Source organism: Sorex fumeus, unplaced genomic scaffold, assembly GCF_029834395.1.
Source record: "Sorex fumeus unplaced genomic scaffold, SorFum_2.1 ptg000265l, whole genome shotgun sequence".
NCBI lineage: Eukaryota > Metazoa > Chordata > Mammalia > Eulipotyphla > Soricidae > Sorex > Sorex fumeus.
The window spans coordinates 11,069,591-11,092,298 of NW_026606322.1; the positions used below are offsets into that span (position 1 = coordinate 11,069,591).

The window sequence follows — 22,708 nt, forward strand, 5'->3', positions numbered from 1 at the left end:
GAATCGAACCCGGGTTGGCTGCGTGCAAGGCAAGCGCCCTACCCACTGTGCTATTGCTCCAGCCCCCTGAATATTATATTTATAGGGAGTCGAGACCAAAGAATCAAGGTTATAAACATCTGTGTAAAGTGTGGGTGGGGAATTGAAAGGAAGTACCTTAAAGTTTACGTTGGCCATATTACCCTGAATGTGCCAGATCTTGTCCCATCTCGGAAACTAAGCATGGTCAGTCCTGGTTAGCACTTGGATGGACAATCAACTTTTTTTTTTTTCTCCTCTTTGGGTCACACCCAGCGGTGCAAAGAGTTTACTCCTGGCTCAGCACTCAGGAATTACTCCTGGTGATGCTTGGGGGACCATATGGGATGCGGGGAATTGAACCTGGGTCGGCCATGTGCAAGGCAAACGTCCTACCTGCAGTGCTATTGCTCCTGCCCTGACAATTAACTTTTAAAACTGAAAAACTTCATAGAGACGATTTGAAAAAACAGTTGTTTTAGAGAGTTGTCTGATGAAGCACTCTGAAGTATGAATTGAACTACATGCCTTGCATTTATTTTCTACTTAATTTGTTTTGGGGGCCTCACCCAACAGTGCTCAGTCCCCACTCCTGGCTCTGTGCTCAGGGATCACTCTTGGTGCTGCTTAGGGGACTGAATGCAGTGCTGGGGCTTTAGCCAGGGTTGGTTACATGCAAGGCAAGAGCATTAACCCCTGTACTATCTTTCTGGCCCTTCATTCATGTTCTTTTAGAGGTTTCTTCATCTCTTTTTTTTTTAATCTCCTGCCCCCTAAAAATCTGTAGAAAATAGTAAAATTTCATTTATGTGTTCACAGAAATAATCATTTGCATTTATCTGTGAGGAATGTAATACAGTATTTCATATCAGCTAATTTCCCCAAGCAACTTAAATTCAAATGCTTAAGAGTGATATAAAATACATAAAATTGTACTTTACCTTGTAAATTAGATTTGAAATTGTCATCTTAATTCCAATTTTGTTTTTTGTGGCTGCCGGGTACTGTTCAGGGCTTGCTTCTTGCTCTACACTCAGAGATCACTCCTGGTGGTGCTTGGGGGACCATAGGGGTGCTGGGGATTGAACCGAGAATTGTGCAAGGCATGTGCCCTACCCATGGTACTCTCTGGCCCTGTGGATACCAATTTTGTCACTTTTGGTTGTTTTAGAACACAAGAGGTATCGTATGAATAAGAATTATAAGAAGACTTCCCTAGTGTTACTTATCATCATAGCCCTCTTCAGTATCAGATTTGAGGAGAACTTTGCAATTGGGTATGCAGAATTTGGAAGAAGTATAAGGTCAAAGTCTTGTCTCTCAAAAATGATTCAGAGGCAAATTTCATGAGGTTGCTCATCTCAAGATCAAGTATGTTGCATCTGTCAGGGTTTGCTGGAGTCAGCAACACTGTCCCGAGGATACAAAAATGATTCAGGTCAGGGATTGTGGTAGTATCCTTGGGTGCCACTGGGAGGAAGGGTAATTGATTTTTTTTTTAACTGAAAAAGTGATAGTAGGCCAAATAATCTTGGGAACCTTTGTTCCTTATGGTATTCACTCAGTGCATCCTTACCTGACTTTCCTTTTTCATTTTCCCATGATTTCATGAAATTATGAACTCATATTCTTGTTTGACAGTTTATTAAAATAGGAAAAATTGCTAGTATCTATTCTACTGAACAACATAATTCAGCCATTTACAAACCTTTTTCTCCACCATGCACGAATTCATGTTTGCTTTGGGAAGATGAGGTTTTAAATTTGACATGATTCTTCACCAGTTACTGAAACACAACATTTAAAACAATGTTGGAATAAAACTGTTTAGTTGGCATGAAGAGCTTGGAATCTTCAGCTAAATTGGAAGTTACTAAGCCTTGAGATTTCCTGTTATAGTTGCTAGAAAGCATCTCAACAGATGGATTCCAGAGTAGGTCACAGCACTGTGAAAAGAAAAATTATTATCTTCCTTAGTTCAGAGATAGTAAACCTTTAAAAATTTGTAAACTCTTGTTGGTTCCATGTCATTGTCACTGTCCTCCCATTGTTCATCGATTTGCTCGAGCAGGCCTAGTAACGTCTCCATTGGAGACTTTGTTGTTACTGTGTTTGGCATATCGAATACGTCACGGGGAGCTTGCCAGGCTCTGCCGTGCGGGCGAGATACTCTCGGTAGCTTGCCGGGCTCTCCGAGAGGGGCGGAGGAATCGAACTCGGGTCGACCATGTTGGCTGCGTGCAAGGCAAACGCCCTACCACTCTGCTATCGCTCCAGCCCAATATGAAACTAAATGTTTTAATTTGTTTTACCTTTTACCTCTTCCCTGGCTTCTAATTTCAAAATTTAAAGACATACATTATTTTACTATTTCTAAAAAATTTCATGATTTTCTAAAAATTTAGTGATCTATTTTGCTTATGATCTAAAATCAAAAACTTTGACCATTTTTATTTTTTATAACAAGGATTCAATGATCTTGATAATTTAGGCCATTCTGTGATTTAAAAATAATCATTACTGTGTCTATCCTTCCCTCCCTCCCTCACTGCCTTCCTTCCCATGGCCACATGGTTTTTCAAGATTCATGAGCTTTTATGGCAACTCTATGACTTTTATGAATATAGGTATATATTTACATAAAACAGGTAAAATATCTTCTATAGTGAATTACCTTCCTGATTATAGCAGTTTGTTTTTTTGACCAAAGTTTCCTGCTTGAAAACAATCTGATGATTTGATTTTTGGAGGGGCCACATCCAAGGTGTTCAGGGTTTATTCCTGGCTTTCTGCTCAGGGATCACTCCTGGCAGGACTTGGGGGACCTTATGGGGTACCAGGGATCAAGCCCGGGTCATCCACATGCAAGGGAAATGCCCTACCTGCTGTACTATCACTCTAGTCCCAGATTATTGATTATAACTGAAGTTACATAGTTTAAGTTTGGGTAGTCCACAGTTACTATGTTGGCTCTTTGAACTCACAAATATTTCTTTCAACGCGTAATTTCTTTATTGTTAGAGTCGGTTCTTATTACTTACAATTGTACTACATGGAGAACCATAAAAGCAGTTACCTTTTGACTATGTGTATTATTTTTAAAGTACTATTTATAAATACAGACTGCTCCCAGCATCATTTCTAAGGCTTTTCCTACTGCAGTTCTCTGCGCAGCTGGAGTAGAGTTCAGATATGAAGCTGCGCACTTTAACTTTTGATTAGAGGCTTAAAGGCTAACACTGGACTATACGCCAGTGCTAAACTACTTTTCTCCTACCAAGATCATACAGGAAGAAAAGGAAATACAACCTGACTTAATTTATAAGTACTAGTTTGTGACTAGGCTAAATTCCTTCAAGAGAGGATTGGAATTTGGCTATGTAAGTCAAAGACGGAGTATATATAACTCTGCTTTCTGAATTTGGAACTGACAGTTTCCTGTATGTGGTCGCTGTGGTGCAGTGAACGTTGAAGATGTTCTGTTAAGAATGCTGAAGTTCTCAAAAGTAAGTGAGCACAATTCTGTGTCTTTGAGTGCTAAATCTTGCTCACCTGTGGTAAGAAAGGCAGACAGAGAAGATTCTCAAGTCATGCACCAGAGACTCAAAGGAGAAAATATCTCATACACTGACCTCTGGCAGTAAACAAATGAACCATGTGCATAATAATGTATGTAAGGACTCACAATCCATTTTAATCTTCCTAATAGTAACAGTTTTGCTAGTAAGAAATGGGACTCAGAAAGTGAAATAATGTTGCTTTAAAATTTATAGCCAAGAAGAGGAGAAACAAGCAAAACATTGGCTACCTAGCTCACACCTAGGGCCCATGCTCTTTCTATTTTAGCAAACCTTTTGCCACTCACGTCACTTCTGACTTGTCACCTTTGTGAAATGCATTTACTATGAGGATCAACTCCGTGCTCGGAACTGCCTCTTGACATAAACCCTTACAAGACCTCGTTGCTCTCAGGCCACAGTTTAAAGTTGCTCATCTGGCAGCACATCTCACAGCAGTGTGGTAGTGCTTTTGTTTTGCTCTGCAGGCCGGCTCTCAAGAGATATTCAGGAAATCTATGATCCCCAACCACCATTCTCTGTCCACAGGGCCTGTACGTTCTGTGCAAGGGCCTTCTACAGAGAGGCCCTGCGGTGACCAGGACTGTCACTGCAGGGCAGTTCTGCAGTTGGGGTAAGGAGCCCACTGGGCCACACCTGGTGGTGCTCAGGGGCCTTCCGGGCTGCACCTGACAGGGGTCAAGGGACTAAGTGGTGCCAGGAATTGAACCTGGGTCAAAGCATGCAAATATGAGCCCGAATCACAGTACTATCTCCTGGTCCTAGATTGTTTTGGGGTCACACTAGGTGATGCTCAGGGGGTACTCCTGGCTCTGCTTAGGAATCATTCCTGGTAGTGCTCAGGGGACCAAATTCAGTTCTAGGATCAAAGTTGGGTGTGAAGCATGCAAGGCAAGTGTCTAGATTATCTCTTTGGCTCCATTCTATTGTGAATCATTCCCTTGTCTTTGAACACTGAACTCTTACTAAAATAGATCCAGAAAAACACTGTAAGGTTTACTCTGGAACAGTTATACTGTTATTAAATCTCAGCGTATAGGTCTCCGATGTGGCTCTGTGGTAAGGCACTTGACGTGTATGTGTGAGGCCCTACTTAGTTTTGATTCTCAGCACTGTGGTTTCCAACATGGCTGGGAGCCACCCCTAGCATCGCTGGTTCTGGTTCCAGAAAACAAGACAAATCCAATCATTAGTCAACTAAAATTACTTTTTTTTCTTTTTGAATTTGGTATTTGGAGCTTACTCTGGGCCGGGCACGGGGGACTACATGGGGTGGCAAGGATCGAACCTGGGTAGTTCATGTGCAAGTCAGGCGCTCTACCCCTGTACTCTCTCTCCAGTCCTTAAAAAGAAAATTTTTCTCTCTCATAACCAAACGAGGCGTGTATGTGTGTGCATGTGTGTGTGTGTGTGTGTGTGTGTGTGTGCATGCGTGTGTGTGTATGTGTGTGTGGGTGTGTGTCTACCTGACCACTGAGCCACATCCTGGCCCCTTAAAGAAATTTTTTTCTCCCCCACAGGTGAAAGAACTCTAAACCTTCAAGATAAGTTATTAGGAATAGAGAAATAGATGGTAGCGTGCTTGTGGCTGTTTAGCTTCTCTTTAAAAGAAGAAGGGTTTTATTTTTAGTGTGGTTAAGAGTTGGTCAAGGCTAAGATGAAAAAGAGACTGAAGATGCTGACAAGAAGTTCCAGCCGAGATCTGCTGAAGGAAGACAGTACAGAGAGAATAAAAGAATGGAAAGTGTTCATGGTGGACTCAACGAGTCACAGCTAAGGGCACAATCTTCCAAATGCTTCTTTGAATTAAAACAACAATAACAACAACAAAAACCCCTCTGATTTAATGATCAGGTTTATTCTTACATGAATTTATAAAAAATTCAAGTCTTACCTTACAGGAAACAACTGAGGAAAACACCCTTGTGTTTTAGTATCAACAAATTCTTGGATCTGAAGCACTTGCTTTAAAAGATAGCCCTTGGAAGATTTGTCAATTTTTGTTAATACCATCTGAAAGGAAACAAATATTTAGGCATTAGGAATAAAACATTTCTTAACAATATTTTACCAATTTTATCAAATTTAACCACAAGTTTTCAGTTATAACCAATTCACCTGTGCCACTGTTTTGGTTTTTCTTATTTTTTTTTAGGGGGACTCCCAAATGGTGCTTGGGAAAGCCAACAGGAGATTCTTAGCCAACAAGGCATGGGCACACTGCAGCCCAAGGATGGATTCTCTATTCCTAATAACTTAGCTTGAAGGTTTATCTGTTTGGGCCCTGAGAGGGAAACCTGCCAGGGAAACCTGGTCACCCCAACAGTGTTGGGGGCCTCCAGGATCATACCCAGTGTGCTCGCGGACCTCCAAGACAGCACTCTGCAATACTCAGGGAAACAGAGGGTGCCAGGAAGTGAATCTGGGTTGGAACTGCTGTACTAGCTCCTGAAACTTGTGGAAGGGCCCAGAGAGATATTTGACTTGCACATGGCCGACCTGGGTTCAATCCCTGGCACCTCATATGGTCCCCTGAGCCTTCCAGGAGTAATCTCTGAGCATAAAGTCTGAGCACTGATGGATGTGGACCCAACCAAAGGGGAGGGGGAAAGAACTTTTTGGAGTAGAGAGAGAATACTGCAAGAAGGGTGCTTGCCTTGCATGTGTGACCTGGGTTCCATCCCTGCCACCCCATATGGTCCCTTGGGCCTACCAGGTGTGATTCCTGAGGACAAAGTCAGGTTCCCCTGAGCACTGTAAGGTATGGCCCCCAAACCAAAGATAAATAAAATTAAAAAGTAATAATAACAGCACTCATTTGCTAGTTTACAAAAGCAGTAAACACTAAAGAAGTTACTTTGAGAATTGAATGAGTTAATGTCTCCAATACATGTACACTACATATTTGATAGTTAATGATGCCTTAACAACAGAAAGTCATATTTTGGATTTAAGAGCAGTGAATTGGAGGGATGGGTGTTGGATCATTGTATGAAATGATCATGAACAGCTTTGTAACTGTATATCTCACAGTGACTCAATTAAAAAATAAATATTAAGGCCAGTGAAAGGATTTTAGAACCGAAACTACAACAGAAGCTCCTCAGCCTTTTGGCTAAGATCAAGTGTATAACCATAACTATCATTGTTGTAAGGCATGATTTTTAGGTTACCAACTTAAAAAATTGCTAACAATCACTTTGTTTTACAAAATAGTTCTCCCTATTATGTAACAATTTAAATGAAAAATAAGCCAGGCTATTTGTAGTTATAATCCAACTTACATGTAGTTATATTCCAAATAAGTCTAAAACTAGAACTTACTAGGTCAACTAGTAAAAAATTTATTTGAATTGAGAATGGTCAAGGCATGGAGAATTACAAAAATCAATTAAAGAAAAAATTATTGACCTACTAGATGTTCCTGGGGAATTCCACCAAATTAAAATTTCTATTTTAAGATATTTTTTTAAGATTAATTGCAAGAGAGAAGTGAAGTATGATTTATAATGGTCTGTAAATCTATCCAAATAGGAAGTCTGTCCTCATAAAGGCAAATATATATCTACTTCAAAGTACAACTTATCTACCACAATCTCTTTTCCAAAGAATTAAATAGTATTTTCTTAAAGTTAAAACTGAGTTCCTGAGTGGTAGCATAGTGGTTAGGGTGTTTGTTTGCAAGCTGCCAACCAGCATTCAATTCCTGTCACCTCAGAAGGTCCCCTGAGCCTGCCAGGAATCAGACCTGAGCACTGTCAGGTGTGGCCCAAAAAACAAAATATCAAGCAAATGTAAATAAAAAAACCTCACAAACTGATAACAATCTATGACTTCACAAAATAGTACCTGTGATACCATACCAGAAATATTATCACTTAATAAAACCGGTTTAGCAATACTTTGACATTTATAAACTATATTAATTCTCTGGAACCTTATAACTATAAATTATGAAGTTTCAAGGGACTATTATAAATCCCAATAATCTAACGAAGTTGCTAACTACTAACATGGTTGGAACTGGATTAAAATCTACTCTTAAATTTTAAATTAAAATCTAACTTTTTTTTTTTTTTTTGGAAACCAAAGAATAGTCGAGAAGTTCTTCACTTAGTTTTTAACTAAGAGGAAGTTTAACAGTGCTAGTTCATCTGGAAAACTCATGAAGTAAATGCGGATACATACCTATTGGTTTGTATTCTTTCTAGGACAAACCATGGAAAGATAAAATATTCTCAGAAGAAACTGTTCTCTTTAAGAATATGAAATCCTACTTCTATGTGCTAGAACCTGTTTTTATTTTTTAATGGTTCTTAAATTCTGGGTCAGTTCCAGCAAATATTTCAGTTGCAGTTTTATTTATGATTGGAGAAGTAATATCTCTCTGCCAAGCTGTGCTACAGAATTATTAACAAGCTGATTGCAAGTATTTATATTATGAACACAAAAACTCATGAAAATGGAAGGTACTTAAGAATACTAAATGGCAGTTAAAAGAAGGAAGAGAAAAAAAAAGAATGAAAATACCATAGAACTTATTTTAATTAATATTAATGGCTAATAACTGAAAAGATTATTCATATAGCACTCCTTTTATTTTCACAAGAGGTATTTATAATTAATAGTGATTCAAAAGAAATAACTGTACTTACCACATAAGGTAATGCAAATTCTTCACACATTTCTATGGCAATATTGTCTGTTTTTTGAATTCCAACAACACTATCCACTAATAAAAATGTTCTCAATAAACTATAAGAATGCAGAAATGAAAATCAATGTCATCATATAAGATACTCATTCATTTCTCTTGTGACCCTTATAAAATTTTCCCTTAAATAATTCCCAGCTCACCATTACAACAGAAACTACAGAAATTCAAAGGATCCTCAGGGAGTACTTTGAGAAGCTTTATGCCACGGAACATCAAAACCTCGAGGAAATGGATAAATTCCTAGACTCCTACAGACTCCCAAGGCTGAACCAAGAAGACCTGGAATGCCTGAACAGACCTATCACCATCAAGGAAATTGAAATGGTAATAAAAAGTCTCCCCAAGCACAAAAGTCCTGGCCCAGATGGATTCACTAGTGAATTCTTCCAAATCTTTAAAGAGGACTTACTCCCAATCCTCTTTAAGCTTTTCCACGAAATTGAAATATCAAAAACACTTTCAGTTTCTACGAAGCAAATATCACACTGATACCAAAAGCAGACAGAGATACCACAAAGAAAGAGAATTACAGACTGATATCCCTGATGAACACAGATGCAAAGATCCTCAACAAACTACTAGCAAATAGAATCCAAATACTCATCAAAAAGATCATACACCATGACCAAGTAGGATTCATCCCAGGGATGCAAGGATGGTTCAACATTCGGAAATCAATCAACATAATCCATCATATCAACAAAAGAAAAGATAAAAAGCATATGATTATATCAATAGATGCAGAGAAAGCATTTGACAAGATCCAGCACCCCTTTATGATGAAAACCCTAGCCAAAATGGGTATAGAGGGGACCTTCCTCAACATAATTAAAGCCATCTACCACAAGCCTACAGCAAGCATCATCCTCAATGGGGAAAAACTGAGAGCCTTCCCTCTAAGATCAGGGACGAGACAAGGATGCCCACTATCTCCACTGCTGTTCAATATAGTACTGGAAGTACTTGCAATAGCGATTAGGCAAGAAAAAGATATTAAGGGCATTCAGGTAGGAAAGGAAGAAATCAAGCTCTCACTATTCGCAGATGATATGATACTATACTTAGAGAACCCAATAACCTCCACCAAAAATCTAGAAACAATAGACTCGTATAGTAAAGTTGCAAACTATAAAATCAATACCCAAAAGTCCATGGCTTTCCTATATGCAAACAGTGAGAGAGAAGAAAGCAACATGAAAAAACAATCCCGTTCACAATTGTGCCCCAGAAAATCAAGTACTTAGGAATCAGCTTAACTAAGGAAGTAAAGGACCTGTACAAAGAAAACTACAAAACGCTACTTCAGGAAACAAAAGAGGACATGAGGAAATGGAAAGATATCCCCTGCTCATGGGTCGGGAGACTTAATATTGTCAAAATGGCAATACTACCGAAAGCATTGTATAAATTCAATGCAATCCCTATAAGGATACCCATGACGTTCTTCAAAGAAATGGAGCAAACACTTCTGAAATTTATATGGAACAATAAGCCCCCACGAATAGCTAAAGCAATTCTTGGGAAAAAGAAAATGGGAGGAATCAACCTCCTGAACTTCAAACTGTACTACAAAGCAGTAATAATTAAAACAGCATGGTACTGGAACAAAGGCAGAACTGCAGACCAATGGAACAGGGTTGAATACACTGACATCTCCCCTCAATCATATGATTATCTAATTTTTGATAAAGGTGCAAGTAATGTGAAGTGGAGTAAGGAAAGCCTCTTTAACAAATTGTGCTGGCATCACTGGACGGCTACATGCAAAAAAAATGGGCTCAGAACTCTGCCTAACACCATGTACAAAAGTAAGATCAAAATGGATTAAAGACCTCAACATCAGACCAGAAACCATAAGGTACATAGAAGACAAAGTTGGCAAAAACCTCCATGACATTGAAGCTAATGGCATCTTCAAAGATGCCACGCCACTGACTGAGCAAGTGAAAACAGAGATAGATAAATGGGACTATCTTAAACTAAGAAGCTTCTGCACCTCCAAAGAAACAGTGACCAAAATACAAAGACAGTCTACAGAATGGGAAAGGATATTCACCGAATACACATCTGACAAGGGGTTGATATCCAGGATATACAAAATACTGGTTAAACTCCACAAGAAGAACACATCCAACCCCATCCAAAAATGGGGCAATGAAATGAACAGAAACTTTCTCAAAGAAGAAATCCGAATGGCAAAAAAGCACATGAGAAAATGCTCTACATCATTAATCATCAGGGAGATGCAGATCAAAACCACAATGAGATACCATCTCACACCTCAGAGACTGGCCCACATTCAAAAGAACAAAAGCAACCGATGCTGGCGCGGATGTGGCGAGAAAGGGACACTCCTTCACTGTTGGTGGGAATGTCCACTAGTTCAGCCCTTCTGGAAAACAGTATGGACGATTCTCAAAAAATTAGAAATTGAGCTCCCATTTGACCCAGCAATACCACTCCTGGGAATATATCCCAGAGAGGCAAAAATGTATAGTCGAAGTGACATCTACACTTGTTCGTTCATTGCAGCACTCTTTACAATAGCCAGAAACTGGAAGAAACCTGAATGCCCAAGAACAGATGACTGGTTAAAGAAACTTTGGTACATCTACACAATGGAGTACTACGTAGCTGTTAGAAAAGATGAAGTCATGAAATTTACATACAAGTGGTACAACGTGGAAAGTATCATGCTAAGCGAAATGAGTCAGAAAGAGAGGGATAGACATAGAAAGATTGCATTCATCTGGGGGATATAAAGTAACAAAATATGAGATTAATACCCAAGAATAGCTGAGATCAGCACCAGGAGGATTATTCCATAGCTTAATGGCCAGTCGGGCATTTTAGAGGAAAGGGCAGCTCAGATAGAGAAGGGAGCACCAAATAAAGGGTGTTTGGAGGTTCCTCCCAGGAGGGGGGATGCATGTCGAAAGTAGACTATGGACTGAACATGTTTGCCACTCAATGCCTCTTTTGCAGACCACAACACCCAAAAGGAGAGAGAGAACACAGGGGATTGCCCTGCCACAGAGGCAGGGGTGGATGGGGGGATGGGGGTGGGGGGGATATTATCCATGGTGGTGGAAAATGGGCACTGGTGGAGGGATGGGTATCTGATCATTGTATAATCGAAACCCAAGCACAAAAAATTGTAAATCTACAACTGTACCTCACGGTGTTTCACTAATAAAAAAAAAATTAAAAAAAATTCCCAGCTCAAAATCTAAAAAATTATTTAGACTAAAATTAGTTCTTGATTTACCAATAAGTTCATTCAACAGTCAAACAGGTCTCAATGCTGTTTACTTTTAATAACTAAATTCACTAAATATTTGTTTCAATACCATGAATTGAGCATAAGACACTTTGTTGGGACAAGATACAAAGATGAATAAGGGCATTTCTCTATTTAACTCGTTATGCAGAAACATAGATGAGTTTTAGGTTAATATAAAAATGTCCAATTTTTTAAAATAAGACTAACAAATAATATAAACCAGACACACTACATTTTGAATTTTCTTCTGTGAATGTTTCATCTATGTTACTATAGAAAGCTACAATAAACAAGATATTTATAAAGTTTTTTCTACTTTAAAGTTCTGTATTAATTTTTCTACAGTATCGTGCAATGCCTGAGACACAGAACTGCCACTAGACCAACTAAGAAACAAACCCACAAAGGTTAAATTGACAGAGGATATGACATCACAGGTATTTTAGAAATGGTCAGAATTTTACTGGTTTATTTCTAGATTCAGTAAATACCACAAGGACTAGCAATTCTTTTCCAAAACTAGCCAAGTTTGAATTTGGTCTAAGATTGTTAATGGAAAGCTGAAAGAATGATAATCCAGCAGTCAAAGGGACAGCCCAGGGGCCAAGGGACACGTGTCCCATGTGGCCAACCCTGGTTTGATTCCTGGCACCACTGCTGAGTGCAGCCTTGGAGGCCTGTTAGCAGGGCTGAGCTCGATAATTTCTGGTACTGCAAGGGCTAAGCAGCACTGCATCCTGGACCCTCACACTGAACCGCTTCCTGAGCTGAAGAACACATATTCTGAAATAAACCACGTTTAACATGAAATGAGCCTACAGTCAACCAAGGAAACTACAGATGCATTACAGACCTTGGACCTAAATTTTACATTATAGAGATTATGAAAATAAAATGGAGGTTCTATAAAAAAAAATCATTCAAAAAACTGAAATGTTCACCATGCTCAGAAAGCTCTATTGATAAATATGTGTTTTAGGGTTAAATGTGTACTCATAGGATAATTTTTTCTTACTTCCTTCGTTCTTTTAGGTAGGTCTCTACCATGTCAACAAAATCTTCTGGTGCTCTATAGCCATAACCTGGCATGTCCACCAATGTGAAGTATTTTCCAACTTTGTAAAAATTCATTTTCTTTGTATGACCCTGGTAAAGTAAATAGGAAAAAAGAGTTCACTTAAAACATCTCATTTATATATTTCACTATTCAAAACCTTTGTTAAAAATCTATAGTTCTAGTTATGCTGATATTAACTCAGGAACAGTCAGAAAAGAAATACTGGAGATAAGACTAGAATAAAACACTTCTTCAAATTAATTCTTTAAGGAATCTATATGTCATAATTTTAGACTGCATATTAGAAATATATAAGTAAAATACTTTGAAATCATAGTTATTTTATTACCTTTCAATGAAAACATTACCCCACTCTTAATGGTGTAACTCCATTAGTCAATACTCTCTAAAGAATAATATTATACGTGATTTTAAAAGAAATGAATTATGGCACTGATAGGTTATTGCCACCTGTCCTAAATATTTTCATAAACCTAGATCCAAAGACTGAAATTTATTATGCCGACACTATTGCTTCCTTAAAACCAAATTTTTGTACATTTCATCAATGGGCTTTAGTATTTCCATTTAAACCACTTTTTAAAAAATTTTTTAAAGAAGAGAGGGTTATTTTAGTAGTAGAGTGTGCATCTCGCATGTATGAAGCCATGCATGTATGAAGCATGTATAAACCACAGAAAAACTAAGATAAAAAAATACATCTTTGGGGCTGGAGTGACAGCACAGAGAGTAGAGCGTTTGCCTTGCACGCGGCTGACCCAAGTTCAATACCCATCATCCCATATGGTCCCTCAAGTGCTTCCAGGAGAAATTCCTGAGTGCATGAGCCAGAAGTGACCCCTGTGCATCACCAGGTATTACTCCAAAAAGCAAAACAACAACAACAACAACAACAACAACAACAAAAAAAACACAAAAACCCCCCCCACATCTTTTATAAAGCATTACAACGCTATAAGTAAAAGTAAAGTAAAGGCCCTCCCGTTGATCGTCGATTTACTCGAGCGGGCCCAGTAACGTCTCCATTGGAGATTTTGTTGTTACTGTGTTTCGCACATCGAATACATCACGGGTAGCTTGCCAGGCTCTGCCGTGCGGGCGAGATCCTCTCGGTAGCTTGCCGGGCTCTCTGAGAGGGGCGGAGGAATCGAACTCGGGTTGGCCATGTTGGCTGCGTGCAAGGCAAACACCCTACCGCTGTGCTATCGCTCCAGCCCACAACAACGCTATATTGTGCAACTAATATTGCTGGAGAGATGATAGAAAGTGACTTAGGCATGGCTTTGTTCATCAGATTTTTCATCAATGGAGCGATAGCACAGCGGTAGGGCGTTTGCCTTGCACGCAGCCAACATGGCCGACCCGAGTTCGATTCCTCCGCCCCTCTCGGAGAGCCCGGCAAGCTACTGAGAGTATTCGATATGCCAGACACAGTAACAACAAAGTCTCCAATGGAGACGTTACTGGGCCCGCTCGAGCAAATCGATGATCAACGGGAGGGCCTTTACCTTTACCAAATTTTGTTCATCAACGTTCATCAGAAAAGCAGAGATTAAACAATGTAAAGTCATCAATCCACTGAGTTAAAAAAGGAGCAGCTAGGGATCAAAGCAAGAGTACAGAGGGCAAGTCACTTGCTTTGCACACAGTTGACTCAGGCTCAATCCCTGGCATCCCATATGGTTCCCAGGCCCTGCCAGCAGTAACTCCTACGTGCACAGCCAGGAGTGACTGCTGAGCATCACTGGGAGTGGCCCCCCAAAAACAAAACAAAACAAAAATGAACAGAGAATCTGAAGAGAAACTTCTAGGCACCTGACAAGATGTTTATGGTCCTCCCGTTGTTCATCGATTTGCTCAAGCGGGCCCAGTAATGTCTCCATCATGAGACTTGTTCTTACTGTGTCTGGCATATTGAATACAACACGGGGAGCTTGCCAGGCTTTGCCGTGCAGGCAAGATACTCTCAGTAACATGCCAGGCTCTCTGAGAGGGGTGGAGGAATCAAACCCGGCTCAGCCAGGCTGGCTGCGTGCAAGGCAAACGCCTTACCGCTGTGCTATCGGTCCAGCCCAAGAAGAAGATGTTCATCATCACTCATATTGGAAGAACACAAATTAAAAGATCACCTGTGACAATAAGTAGTTTCTAGAAATAAATACAACAAATGTTGGAGAGAATGCAGAAAGATGCTGGAAGGCTTGTTACAATGCATAGTGATAGTGGGGTGGGGGGGATATAAAATGGAGCAGTCACTAAGGAAAGCAGTATGGAGAGTTATCCAAAAAGGAAAAGTAGAAAAGAGGAGCTTTGAGAGCAGTCTCCCCCAGTATGTCCTTTAGGGAGAGAGGAGTTGGGTGCGCTCCCCGTACTGGAGAGGGATAAGTTATCGGTAATTCAGAGGAGTGATAAGTAAGTGGCACTGGGAAAAATCCTGAATACAGTGGGGGCCTGCCAAGGGCAGGGGCAGGTGATGAGGCAGATTTTGTTGCCTCTGGCATCTTAGGAGATGGCAAGTGTCCCAGTGAAAAGGTGTGAAAAACCTTCCAAACCAGTGAAAAGGTGTCTGGCTATCAAAAAAAAAAAAAAAAAAACAGTCCACAAAGTGGCCCAAAAGACCTTTTCAGACTCAACATAACATAGACATACCACAGGGGAGTAGTAACTCCCTTGGCCATCTTTTCACATATTTCATGTCTGTTTAAATGTGATATCCAGGTATGCAGAGCCACACATAAATCAGTCCATCTGGCAGCTGCAAAGGACCATCCCAACTTGGTGACACAGGCTGATCTATACAATAACAATATCACACAGCATGTTACTACCAGAGCAGCTGAACTGTAGTTCTATTATTGCAGACAATTGGAAACTCCCCAAGAGCTGCAAAGATCGGCTGCTAGATACTTACGATGACAACCCCAGTTTCTGCCTCGGTTGCCTGGACTGTGACTTAAAATCAGATGCTAGAGTTCAAAAACAGAGCCCAGAATGGCTAGACTACAGATGTACAGCAGCTGCCAGGCAACTATAAATCCACAATGGCCATCTAGAATTACACAAACCTAGAGCCAAAGGCACCAGCTGACTTTATGAGTGGGAGCTCTGAAATGATGCTAATTTAGTTCGCAGTCATAGCCACACTACTACACATCAAGCCATACCAGGATTAATAGAAAAAAGGGGTGGAGTTTTACCCATACTGTATCTGAAGTCCTGCCAAGAGTGATCCTTGAATTCAGAGCAAGGAGTAAGCCCTGAGCAGTGCTGGGTGTGGAACTGCAACAAAAACAAAACCCAACACACACACACACACACACACACACACACACACACACACAGAAAAAAAGGAAGAAAAAGAACCACAAAAGGAAAGATAAATCCTCGATAACAGAACTTAGCGGGATGGGAAAGCTTAAATTTAGATCAGTGAAGTTGAGGCAAGATTCATGGCTTCATCAGAGAAAACAATGACTAGAAAACAAAAAATAGGGGCCAGAACAATAGTACAATAGGAATTTGATTTACATTCTGCTAAGGTGGGTTTGATATCCACGGCATCCCATATGGTCCCTTGAGCACCTCCAGGAGTGATCTCTGAAAGCAGAGCCAGGAGGAGGCTCTGAGCACCACCAGGTGTGGCCCCAAAATAAAACAGACAACCAAAAAGAAAGGAACGCACAGTGGGCAGGGCATTTGCCTTGCACACAGCCGACCTGGGTTCGATTCCTAGCATCCCATATGGTTCCCTGAGCACTGCCAGGAGTAATTCCTGAGTATAGAGCCAGGAGTGATCCCTGTGCATCACCGGGTGTGACCCAAAAAGAAAAAAAAAAGAAAAGAAAAGAAAGCTTGAGAGATTTGTGGGATAATATAAAGAGGAACAACCTGATAAGAACACCTGAAGAAGAATGGAAAGGGGAAGCATTCTTGAGAGGAATAGCCAAGAACTTTCCCAACACAAGGAGATACAAAGGCAATGATCCAGGAAGCCCCAAGGTTGGGCTTAATTGAAAAATTAACTCAGTGGGAACACCAAGGCACACTGTAGGGCCAAAGAGAGTGCAGCTGGAAGGGAGGTTGCCTCACATCACGGTTGGGCTGGATTCAACTCCCAGAGTCACATCTGGTTCCCCAGTAACAACAGCTGAGGGCATTCACTGCTTCCAAATCAGCTTGACAAAAATTACTAAATGATCTATAAACCACAGGGAAACGTCAATCAGAAGTAGAAAATGATCTTCTATGAGAAACAGGGAAACTTTAGAATACTTCAGAAGTAGAATAATACACAAACGTTTTGAAATTGGGGAAAGAGAGCAGGTGAGAAGACTCCCTCCCTAGAATTACATATTTCAAATTAGGAAAACAAGCTCAAAACATCATCTGTTTACACAATACCCTAAAGCAATTAAAAGTAGAAATTTTATATTGTTCAGTTATCCTGCTGCTTACTTGAAAATATAAAAATAGCCGTCCTTCACGCCCTACCGAGGTCACCAGTTGTCCCCCATGAGCGGCTCTCTGGCACGGCCACGGCCCCAGAAGCACAAGGACTTAATGCAGAACCCGGCAGCTTGGAGTAGAAAAGTGAAGGACTATGTGTTAATCCACGCCACCATGTCTGCCCGTAGGGGAAAGAGTGTTGCTCCCTTCCGCCTTCTCCCCTCTGGAAAGAAAGATGGCAGCCACATGGGAGCCTTGTGGAGAGCCAGGTATGAGCCTGTGGTGATGGGGCAACTAAAACCTCATGGGAAGGGGGGCGTTCCGGCGCATCCTTCACGCCCTACCAAGGTCACCAGTTGCCCCCCACGAGTGGCTCTCTGTCACGGCTATGGCTCCAGAGCACAGAAACCAATCTCTTAATTATCTGACTCTCAGTAGAAATACTTCCAGGGTTAACAAGTAAAATAGCAGAAATCCAAAACCGCGCGGCCACAATAGCGGCTGTGTGACATCATTTAATTCTTGAACCCAGCTGTAGAAAGCAAATCATTTCACAATCCTTTTTCAGCGGGTCTGATTTGGGGTATAAACTCTAAATAATAATGGTGCATCTTTTATCGAAACAATGAATCTAGTCAAAGTAGATAGAGTATTAACTAGAATTCATCTGCCTCACAGGCATTGGGAGGGGTGCGGGGTGGGGGTTTATTGGGGTTCTTCGTGGTGAAAAATAAGTATTGGTAAAGGGAAATGTGATTGATATTTGCATGACCGAGACCTAAACCTAAAAGCTTTGTAACTTTTCCCACAGTGATTCAATAAATAAATAAATTATTAAAAAAAAAAAAGAAAATATAAAAATAGCAATTCAAAGAGATAAATATGCACCTCTATGTGCACTGAAGCATTATTTACAATACTATGAGTTGGAAAGAACCTAAATATTCATTAACAGACATTTGGCTAAGCATTGTAGCACTGTCCTCCTGTTGTTCATTGATTTGCTCAAGTGGGCCCAGTGACGTCTCTATTGTGAGACTTGTTGTTACTGTGTTTGGCATCGAATACGTCACAGGTAGCTTGCTAGGCTTTGCCGTGCGGGTGAGATACCTCTCGGTAGCTTGCTGGGCTCTCCGAGAGGGGCGGAGGAATTGCTGGCCACGTGCAAGGCAAATGCCCTACCGCTGTGCTATCGCCCTAGACATTTGGCTAAAGATGTGATAAATACACACAATGGAATACTACTCATGTATAAGGAAAGAAAAATAAAATCCTGTCATTTGCAATAATATAGAGGATTAGAGGGTATTTTGCTTAGTGATACATCAGATGGGAAAAAACATATGTTTTGTAGAGAAAATAAACCAACAAACTAAATATAACGATAGCAAAAAACCAAAAAACAACAACAACAAAAAATACAACCCTTTAGAACCACTGCACTGCAGACTGTTGCCAGTCCTAAAGTGTAAAAAAACTGAAAACTAGTTTTAGACCGTAAGACCACTTCATTTCTGTAGTGGCTACAGAAATGAAGAGGCTGGGGGTGGGTAAATTAGATTGTGGTGACAACTAAATGGTGATGAACAGAATCTCACTTTAGGTGGTAAACTTATTATATAGAGATGCTGATGTACAAGGAAGCACACCTAAAGTTATAGAATGCTACAATGGAAATTAATATAATTTCCAGAATTTTTAATAAGTATTTTCAGAGGAGAATTTTTATAAATGATGACTCGGTGAACAACCAGTCTGTGCATCTATTGGATAAGAAATTTCTTCCTTGACCCTCTCATGAAAAGAACTAGCCACCCCGAAGGTTATTTGGTGAGGAAGAGCAGTCAGAAAAGACAAAGTAAGGGGTAGAAACCATTAACAGTGATGGTGGCAGGGAATGAACTATATTAAACTAGTTTAAGTCTCATGGGAGGGGAGAAAGGGTGTCATTAGGATGACAGGAATGTTACACCATACACAGATAAGAAGACAGGGAAAGTGAAGGTGAGGCTACTTACATACTGTTATGTGCATCACTGAGAAGGAAGCACAGGGAATTAGAAAATGACAGGAAATAACTATAGCAGACTGGCTGAGAAAATAAATGCATAATTTTGACATGAAGATACTGGGAACTGACAAATATATACATATATGTATAAACACACATTTCAGTAAGGCACAAAAGATTATCAGGGGAAAATTAAATATTTCAAAGTCATTTCTTCTAAAATCAATGTAGAACTAAAGTTAATTTTCAGAGAAGCAAATATAGAATGATATGAAAATGTTCATTTGGCAACTGGAAAATATTTGGATAAAGATTTCCTTAAGATATCAGCGAGACTGCAAAAACACATAGCTAGACACAATCATCTTTCTTCAGAGAAATATATCAATATTAATAAAATATCTTGCCTTACTAAATATTTGAAATAAATAATTTTCCATGGAATTTAGCAGTGGTTGCCTGTATCTCCCAAAATTTATTATTTATCTTAGACAAATGAGAAAGCTAAGACATATTTTAAATTTCAACATACCGGTTTTTTGGAGACTCTAACTTCAACCTCTGGGGCCAATGAAAATAAAGCCTTTATTAGAGAAGACTTTCCGACATTGCTTCTGCCTATAAAACATACCTTACATAAGAAAAGAAGATAACTGAGTAGCAATTCATATACGTTTATTTCCTATATTTGTAATGGTTGCAAAAAATGCGTTAAGCTATTCCGTTTGGGCTGTCCCTGTGAAAACTGGCTTATGTTTTGGTAAAGTTTCTTACTAACACAACTATCTACTGAATGATTTAATGTGCCAGTACCATAACATACACATTTAAATCATCATAACACACATTTTTCTATTTACATTTGCAACTGTGTCTGGCATATCGAATACTCTCGGTAGCTTGCCGGGCTCTCCGAGAGGGGCGGAGGAATCGAACTCGGGTCGGCCATGTTGGCCGCGTGTAAGGCGAACGCCCTACCGCTGTGCAACATCCCTACGAGGAAGGTAATGTTATCCCTATTTTACAGGTGTTAAAAGGAGGATTCTTGAGGTAGGTTAAATAATACAGTCATATTGTGATAGCACAGCGGGTAGGGCGTTCGCCTTACAAGCGGCCAACATGGCCGACCCGAGTTCGATTCCTCCGCCCCTCTCGGAGAGCCCGGCAAGCTACCGAGAGGATCTCGCCCGCATGGCAGGGCCTGGCAATCTCCCCGTGACGTATTCGATATGCCAGACACAGTAACAACAAAGTCTCCAATGGAGACATTACTGGGCCCGCTCGAGCAAATCGACGATCAATGGGAGGGCCTTTACCTTTACCTTTACCTAAAGTGAATAAAATTTTCTAAAAGTGCACTGGTGCAGTTATGGCAAATATTTCAAATCTAAGTCTTAGAACCTTTTTTAAAAAGCTAACATTTTTTTTCCCAAGTACTAACCAGGCCCAACCCTGCTTAGCTTCCGAGATCAGACGAGATCGGGTGCGTCCAGGGTGGTATGGTCGTAGACCATTGGGCTGGAGCGATAGCAGTGGTAGGCCATTCGCCTTACAAGCGGCCAACATAGCCGACCCGAGTTCGATTCCTCCGCCCCTCTCGGAGAGCCCGGCAAGCTACCGAGAGTATCTCGCCCGCAGGGCAGAGCCTGGCAAGCCCGTGACTTATTCGATATGCCAAACACAGTAACAACAAAGTCTCCAATGGAGAAGTTACTGGGCCCGCTCGAGCAAATCGACGATCAACGGGAGGGCCTTTATTTAACACTTTTTTTTTAATGTAGGAGTACTGCTATTTATTCAGCCATTGATTAAGCTGATTGAATTGGGTATGAACTCCACATTTTTTTTTCAATTGGATATCCGTGAGATAGATAAAGCAAACTTTCAATAAAAAAAAAATTATTAAAGGTGAATTCTCTCCCTATCCTTAAGTGGAGAGAGAATAGGATAAGAAATTTACATAGGGCTAAAGTTGCATATACATATAGATCTTCTCACTTGGGGAACTATTATACTTTTCACAGTCTTAATGACTCGGTATGATAGCCTTACTTGACTAGGCAGGAAAAAAGGTCAATAAAAGGAAGGTTTTTAAAATCGTGATAATTTAAAATCTTTTCAGGTCTCCTATTTTCATTACTGAAATGAAACCGTTTCTTTAGTTAAAAATACGATTATGTTTTCAGTTTACAGTTTGTATTATTTTGCGGGATGTCATAACAACATCGCAGGAGGTCACGCAAAACTAGGCAAAACTAGAAATCTCTCTTGACAGTCCAGAAAGTGGGAGCAAAAGCCCCGCCCACGCCCCCACGGCCGCCTGCCATTGGCTGCTCTCACCTCCGGGCGGGGGAGGCTCGGGGCGTGGTCCAGACGCACGGCGGAACTGACGTATTCGATGCGGTTGGCGGCGGTGGGCGTGAATAAGCCATCGGCCCTGGCGATGTCCTCCAGGCTGGGCTCGAAGATGTTCGAGCGCAGGGCGGGCCTCGAGTCCGGGACTAGGTGCCGCTCGAGTTCTCGCAGCGGGAACACGAGTTTCGTCAATTGCTTCTTCGGCAATCGGAGCACTTCCGCGAAGGCCTGGGACGTGCAATGAGCTCGGCTGGCCGGCCGCAGCGGCTGCATCTGGGGAAGCCTGCCCAGGCCAGGCCGCAGCACGGGCGCGGCCATATTCTTGACCTGAACCCTCTCCCCGCTGGCCTGCGTCCTCTAGTGCGCGTGCGCGCGCGCGCGTCCGGGCGCTCCCGCTAGGCCTGCTGGGAATTGTAGTCCCCGAGACCCGCGTTTCCTGGTTCCGGAAAGATCTGCAGGCTTGAGCTCAAGCTCTTGCTCCTTCCCCTGGTGCCTTTACCTATGCGCGAGGCCGCCCTTGGAAGGTTTCAGAAGTGAAAAGACAACACCTGGTCATGTGCTTGAGGTTGCAGCGAAGGTGAAAACTTCTGAAACTCAGAAGGGAGCGTGTGACACTCTCGGGAGACCTATTTACCAGTCGACAAACCACTTAAAGCGGGTCTTAACAGAACGCGTTTGTTTCCAAGAAAGGACAGGACTGGTGAGAAATGAGGTTGAAACAGCCACCTTCGTGAGGGACCGAGCAGCCCCTCCAGCCTGCAGGAAACGCACCCAAAAGCGTTCTGACACATTCCCTGTTTGACAGGAGTTCCATAAAGAGACTTTATTTCAAGTTTTCTTCCAGGGGGATGGGGTGGGGGGTGGGGGGCAGAGACAGTACAAGCGTTAAGGTACTTCCCTTGCTTGCTGTCGACCCTAGTTCAAATCCCCTGTACTGCATATGCCCCACTCCCATCCCCCCCCGCATTGCCATCCCTAGTATGACCTAAAAACCAAAAGGGGAAAAAGCTCTGAAAACTGTTAACTGCTGAGTGGAAGATACGGCGTCATGATGATATAAATGACTTAAAATACATATTCCTGCTTAAAAGAGACCAGAGTTTATTAACCAAAAAATCCAGCAAACAGCCGAGTGAGTGTTGATTGCCTAGGTTATTCAGTGAATGCACATGATACAAAAATTAGGAAATAGGAGTGTATAAGATCTTCGGGGGTCCAGGGG

General features: G+C 41.1%; 1 protein-coding gene across 2 annotated transcripts; it reads right to left on the minus strand.

Annotated features, from left to right (window-relative positions):
- Nucleotides 1–1,229: 1,229 nt before the first annotated feature.
- GTPBP8 (GTP binding protein 8 (putative)) lies at nt 1,230–21,805 on the minus strand. 2 transcript variants are annotated; one of them, XM_056109262.1, is made up of 6 exons: nt 21,472–21,805; nt 19,664–19,762; nt 12,612–12,742; nt 8,252–8,351; nt 5,491–5,609; nt 1,230–1,964 (listed from the first exon to the last, which is right to left on the minus strand). In XM_056109262.1, the coding sequence occupies exons 1-6, from the start codon at nt 21,802–21,804 to the stop codon at nt 1,892–1,894; spliced, it is 855 nt and encodes a 284-aa protein (XP_055965237.1). In that variant the 5' UTR covers nt 21,805; the 3' UTR covers nt 1,230–1,891. The 2 variants fall into 2 exon arrangements, with proteins under 2 accessions (XP_055965237.1, XP_055965238.1); XM_056109263.1 differs by lacking the exon at nt 19,664–19,762.
- Between the last annotated feature and the right edge of the window lie 903 nt (nt 21,806–22,708).

Bases quoted from the DNA above. Each gene is read 5' to 3' on its own strand.
- GTPBP8 (XM_056109262.1), bottom strand. From the start codon at position 21,804: ATGGCCGCGCCCGTGCTGCGGCCTGGCCTGGGCAGGCTTCCCCAGATG. The intron at 12,743-19,663 runs GTATGTTGAAAT...TTACTTTACCAG, and splicing joins TTAGAGTCTCCAAAAAACCG to GGTCATACAAAGAAAATGAA. The intron at 8,352-12,611 runs GTAAGAAAAAAT...GCATTCTTATAG, and splicing joins TACCTAAAAGAACGAAGGAA to TTTATTGAGAACATTTTTAT.